Source organism: Perca fluviatilis, chromosome 3 (assembly GCF_010015445.1).
Source record: "Perca fluviatilis chromosome 3, GENO_Pfluv_1.0, whole genome shotgun sequence".
Classification (NCBI taxonomy): Eukaryota; Metazoa; Chordata; class Actinopteri; order Perciformes; family Percidae; genus Perca; species Perca fluviatilis.
The window spans coordinates 18,485,752-18,491,830 of NC_053114.1; the positions used below are offsets into that span (position 1 = coordinate 18,485,752).

The following is a 6,079-nucleotide window of genomic DNA, read 5'->3' on the forward strand; positions in this document are numbered from 1 at the left end:
ACGTATTCCACTCATTTGTAGTTTATATTGCAATGCAGGCATGTCTTACATCTAGGCTATTTATAGCCTACTGTTCCCAAGTTGCGGTTTTGAACGAGGACACAAATATTCTGCACAATTAAACTAATTCTTGATACATTTTCTGAGGTTGTAGGCTACTTGGAAACTTTAAACACAAGTAGCCCACTTGATAAGAATGTGCTGGCGTAAGGGATTGTGTTTCAGAAACGCTTTTTTTTCATCATGTCACGTTGCCCCACGGCGTGAAAGCGACCAATAGTCTAAGAGGCACGTAGACCCACCGCTATAAAGTCTGCTGTGAGCTGAGGCGTCTTCATGAATGAGCAAACCGAGAAGTGGATCCTGCGCTGCCGTTTGATTTTACTGGCACTTAACTATAACATTGGACAATGCTGCGAGTCAGATGTCTGAGAGGAGGTAGCAGGGGGGCCGAGGCTGCCCATCTGATCGGAGCCATGGTTGGTATTATGGTGGTTTTAATGTCTTTTTTTTTTTTCTTCCAAAATTTTTAGAAAAAGTAGATTACAGGTTGTTTTATTTTTTGGTGGGAATAAAGAAAATATGCTCGACCTTTTCTTCTTTTCTTCCTCTGAGCTGCTTCTTTCACTTGAGATCAGTTCATTGATTTATTGATTTTTTTTTTTTTGCCTGATTAAGCATTTTAAGTTGACGGAAATACAATTTGAATAAAAACACAAAAACCACTGATTATATAAAAAGAGACCTCATCTCCAATGATTGAGTTGTTTCTAACTGCTGAGAGAGCTTTTTTGTCTTTGGTCCCTGAGTGGCAGTGAACAGCTGTTCGGCACAGATGCGCTCCCACACTCAGTGACACCGGAGCTGCTCCTTAGCCAGCAGATGAATCTCTGTAACGCCTATCTGTGGACATAGTGGCTTCTTAATAACACGTGTACTTTAGCACCAACCAAATCAGCCTTGTACAGTAGGCTACTGCGCAATTCTCATTGCTATCTAAGAACACTTACTTCTATCAGCCTATACTGTTTTACTGTGTTTGGCCACTTTCCTTGTGAGCTGCCAGCCAAGTCATTTATTTGACTATAATTTCTATTTTCAATTCATATCTGGCACTAAAATAATAAATAAAAAAACTACCAAAAATAAACACACCAACATACAGCAATGGTAATTACACACAGCTAGTTTGTTTAATACAAATATATTATTATGTAGGCTTGGGGCTACACTGTATTTTTCTTTCAATCTGAAAAGGTCCAACATATACAAAAACCTTCCTCAGTATCTGTAATTTCACAAAACTGAAGGCCATTTATGTGTGGCAGAACATTCCAAAAAGTTGTGATCCATTTTCCTCCCTTTTCAGCTTGGCCGGGCGGTGACTGGATGGGTGCAGAGGGCTTTCCAGAGCACTTCCATTGCAGCAGCTGCACAGCCACGCCATGCAGCTGAAGATGTTACTGAGCCCGAGCAGCAGGAATGTCCTGTCTGCAGCTACAATGAATGGGACACACTAGAGGAGGTGATCGTAGGTCGCGCTGAAAATGCCCATGTGCCTGCCTTCACTGTGGAAGTGAAAGTAAGCTATAATGTCAGATTACATAATGCTAATGTGTGGGCTACTGCTGTGTAGGGTTCCTGACAAAAATAGTAATGTAAAAGTATGTCTAAATTGAATTGTGAGATTGACTCTATGTTGTCATATTGTGAACCTCTCAACAGGCTAACACATATGAGAAGTATTGGCCCTTTTACCAAAAGTATGGGGGCCAGTCTTTTCCTGCGGACCACTTGAAGAAAGCTGTTGCTGAGATTGAGGAAATGTGCAATATTCTGCGCCACGAGGGCGTCAATGTAAGGAGACCAGAACCCATCGACTGGTCCCTGGAATACAAAACACCAGACTTCACATCATCAGGTACAGAAATAGACAAAGCAGAGGTATCGCTCACCGATAAATCTTTTATATATTTTTTTCAGTACACATTAATATATATAAATGTGTGCACAAAGAATTAGTTCACAACTCAAAGCCCCTGAAGACACTTACACACCAAGTATGCATGCAAGTATTTTTTTAGTATAATGATACTTTAATTCAAGTAAATGAGCTTCTTCCGCTGCTGGTCTCACATTATCTTACAGTATCGGTGTATGATAACCGCGTTATTGCATCACATTGTGTTTTATAAAATAGTTTAAGATAATCTTGTATTGTTGAATCTGTAGGCATGTATGCTGCCATGCCCAGAGACATCCTTCTGGTTGTCGGGAATGAGATTATTGAGGCTCCTATGGCCTGGAGGGCTCGCTTCTTTGAATACCGAGCCTACAGGCCTTTGATCAAGGAGTACTTCAGAAACGGTGCCAAATGGACCACTGCTCCTAAACCCACTATGGCCGATGAGCTGTATGATCAGGTGAGGCCTTATGTTGTGAGATTAGGACAGCACATGTTGTTCAAGTGTGTGGACTGTGTAGAGACTAAATGTTTTTTGAAGGGTTGGGATTAGGTTTTTAATTTCAACACAAAGATGCGTAAAAACAGCTTGTTTAGGTTCTTTATATCACCAGAACCCTTTGTCCTGTGCTGTTCATTGCCCTGTATGTGGCAACAGATTGTATAAGGCTGATTAACTGCCAAGTGTTAATTATGTTTGCTTGGTGTCTTTCAGGACTACCCCATCCGCACAGTGGAGGACAGACACATGCTGGCAGCCGAGGGGAAGTTCGTGACCACAGAGCATGAGCCCTGCTTCGATGCTGCTGACTTCATTCGAGCTGGGAGGGACCTGTTTGTCCAGAGGAGTCAGGTATGAAGGGTGTAAAATGTGTGAACATGTCTGCTATCTGATATGGAGGTCGACCTTTCTTAAAGCACCCCAAGTACAAATTCTGAAGTCTATAGTTTAAATGTCTGTTGCTTAAAATTTCAGTCACGTGCAGAGTAGTCTTGCATTGCCAGACCTATCTCCACAGTGCTGTGTCAGCGCTTTATTCCAGCAATGTACATCTGTTAAACCAGACTAGGTGCAGAGCGACATGCAACGTGCAGAATGAAAAATTAGAGATATAGCAAAGTTTTGCTACTGCTAAACTTTAGATGACATACAGAGGTCTCTGTGTAATTGTGAACACCATTTACCAATTATTCAATCAAACAAAACACACCACACAGATGCATTTTAGAGGGTCATAGTTCAGAGTCAGCCACAGTATGACACCCATGGAGCAGTATGAGGGTTCAGGGCCTTGCTCACAGGCACTTTGGCAGAGATAGTGGCCACCCACAGGCACGTAGAAGTTTTAGAATTTGCATCTGAATATATAGCATTGGCAACATCCTGAAACCTCCTCTACTGTTTTTTTTTCAGGTTACAAATTACATGGGAATTGAGTGGATGCGCCGCCATCTGGCTCCGGACTACAAGGTCCACATCATCTCATTCAAGGATCCTAACCCCATGCACATTGATGCCACTTTTAACATCATTGGACCAGGACTGGTGTTGTCAAACCCTGATCGTCCATGTCGCCAGGTACTGTAGAACAGGAAAGGCTACTTTTCATTTCTCACTGTGCCCTGTGTTCCCCTTCTGTGGACTGATACACTAATTTGATAAACACTGAGTGCTCCGTGTTCAATGCTGCCCTTTTTTGGTCCTTTACCTCAGATCGACATGTTCCATAAGGCTGGTTGGACCGTTGTGAAACCTCCGACACCTCTGATTCCTGATGGTGGGTACTAAAACTAAATCTTCTCTTACTTGAGCAAAACATTTAGAATTTACTGAAAAAGACCCCCCCTCTCCCTTTCTATGTAGACCACCCACTGTGGATGTCTTCCAAATGGCTGTCCATGAATGTTCTGATGTTGGGTGAGAAGCGTGTTATGGTTGACGCCAATGAAAGCACCATTCAGAAAATGTTTGAGAACCTTGGTAAGTTTGTACATTGAAGTTAAACCATCTTATTTTTACATAATTTAAGATTCATTTCAACAGATGTTTTGATCTTACAATTCATAAAAGATCAGGAAAATACTCTGTATTTCATGCATAAATGTGTTTTTGTTGTAGGTATCAAGACCATAAAGGTGAATATTCGCCATGCCAACTCCTTGGGTGGTGGATTCCACTGCTGGACAACTGATGTCCGCCGCCGTGGTACCCTGGAGTCCTACTTCCACTAGCCTTGCCAGAAATAGGCAGTTTTTATTGAGCTTTAAAGATTAAAGCCTCAGACCGGAATCTTAATTCCACTTTGAATATAGAGTCTTTATTGACAGTCAATCGTGTATGTACACACTAATCACAAATGTACTTTTGGCAAATTTCTTAAAAAGTGTTAGTTCGTTTGGGTGTCACCTGCTGCAACTCAAAAGTCAAAACAGTGAACAGTAAATTGCTCAAACATGTATGAATCACACTAATACTACGGCAATCGTATCATGATAGCACCAAAATCAATTTCTGAAATGTATTGGTCTTTATGTCCTAAATGAACATGCATGAATTGTTTTGACTTGACATTGCTGGCCATCATCACAGTGCCTTTGAAAACAGCTTTGTTCAGATATTTACAGTATATGCTCAGAAGCAACAAGTGAACATAACTTTACTTCAATCAGTAATCTCAATATTAACTGCATTTCTGGCCTGGCTATTGTGAAGCTGAATTGTTTATGGCTCATACATCTAAAAGTCATAACTTTGAGGACAAGGTACAATTTGGTATGTGAAAGTCATTAGACAAGGAAGAGAGAAGCTACCTCCTCGTGGAAACGTCAGACACCATAATTCTAGCTTTTTCCAAAGTATTTTTTTATTTAAAGGAATGTATAAAAGTTGTTAAGTATGTCATTATTAAACTATAAATTTGTTATCGCTAGTATATTATTTTGTAAAGATTTTAATTGATTGAACAGACACAGTTCTATTTATATTTTTCATACTCTTTATTGGATTTCCCAACAATTAGTGTTTGAATATATTTACATAAAAAGTATGCGGTCCATATCAGATATTGCATACCTTTTGCCTTTTCTCCTATTGCAAAACTGGGCCAGTTACATGCTGCAAGTCATTCTCACTGAACTGATTGGCTGCTTTTGTGTGCAAAGCAAAAATGTATGTTTTATGATTCCTTTGCTGCATATACAACTCAATATAGGATGTTTAACTCTCAAGTCTGCCTTGATATTTATTTTGAAACAATGAATTCAAGGGAAGTTATTGCTCAACAGAGGAATGCATGTAGTTGTGTTTTGTATTATGCCACATTATTAAATGTAATTAAAATAGTTGGGTCAGTTTCTTTTTATTGTATTTGTTATATTATATCTGTGACTGTTATTGGTGTGAAATACTATTGCATAACCGTTAAAGGATATAGGCAGGGTTTTTGGCGTCATTGGCCAATAAATCCGTAATAATCTTTCAGCATATTGTAATCAAGTGGTCTGAGAGAAAACTAGACTTCTGCACCTTCTCTCGGCTCTGTTTTCAGGCTTTACTACACTGTAAACACGAATTAGTTGACTATACTCGCAAATCGCGTGGAAACCCGTTGCCCTATCCCACTTTAGTTTTTACACAAGCTAAAACTAAACATGTCAAGTTGTATTAACATGGAACCTTAAGTTTTTACCCAAGCTGAAACTAAACATGTCAAGTTGTATTAACATGGAACCTTAAGTTTTTACCCAAGCTGAAACTAAACATGTCGAGTTGTACTAACATGGAACCTTAAGTTTTTACCCAAGCTGAAACTAAACATGTCGAGTTGTATTAACATGGAACCTTAAGTTTAGTATTTATATTTATTAGTAGTGTGTACTCAAATCATTAGATAAAACTAGCTATTATGACTTGTTATTGCTACTCATCATTTATTACAATTACTATATTTTCCTTTAATTTAATTTAATTAAATATGGTATAAAACATTGTTTCAAATAAATTGGATGGAAAAAAAGAAACACCTCTAAATGTTCCAATGCATTTTATTTTTAAGAAAAATGGCAAAACAGGTCAACATCAACACGTCTAACCTAAAATGATTAATCTGAAAAAAG

At 39.0% G+C, this 6,079-nt stretch overlaps 1 protein-coding gene across 1 annotated transcript; it reads left to right on the forward strand.

The window, feature by feature from the left end:
* The first annotated feature begins 310 nt into the window (after positions 1 to 310).
* On the forward strand, positions 311 to 5,317 carry gatm (glycine amidinotransferase (L-arginine:glycine amidinotransferase)). Its single transcript, XM_039794034.1, has 9 exons — positions 311 to 479; positions 1,370 to 1,582; positions 1,726 to 1,921; positions 2,233 to 2,423; positions 2,679 to 2,816; positions 3,378 to 3,542; positions 3,678 to 3,741; positions 3,828 to 3,944; positions 4,083 to 5,317. The coding sequence occupies exons 1-9, from the start codon at positions 411 to 413 to the stop codon at positions 4,193 to 4,195; spliced, it is 1,266 nt and encodes a 421-aa protein (XP_039649968.1). The 5' UTR covers positions 311 to 410; the 3' UTR covers positions 4,196 to 5,317.
* Positions 5,318 to 6,079: the final 762 nt, after the last annotated feature.

What these genes read in the sequence shown, in the direction of transcription:
- gatm (XM_039794034.1), top strand. Translation starts at nt 411, where the DNA reads ATGCTGCGAGTCAGATGTCTGAGAGGAGGTAGCAGGGGGGCCGAGGCT. An exon ending in CCCATCTGATCGGAGCCATG is followed by an intron (nt 480 to 1,369) that starts GTTGGTATTATG and finishes CTCCCTTTTCAG; the next exon opens with CTTGGCCGGGCGGTGACTGG. An exon ending in CCTTCACTGTGGAAGTGAAA is followed by an intron (nt 1,583 to 1,725) that starts GTAAGCTATAAT and finishes ACCTCTCAACAG; the next exon opens with GCTAACACATATGAGAAGTA.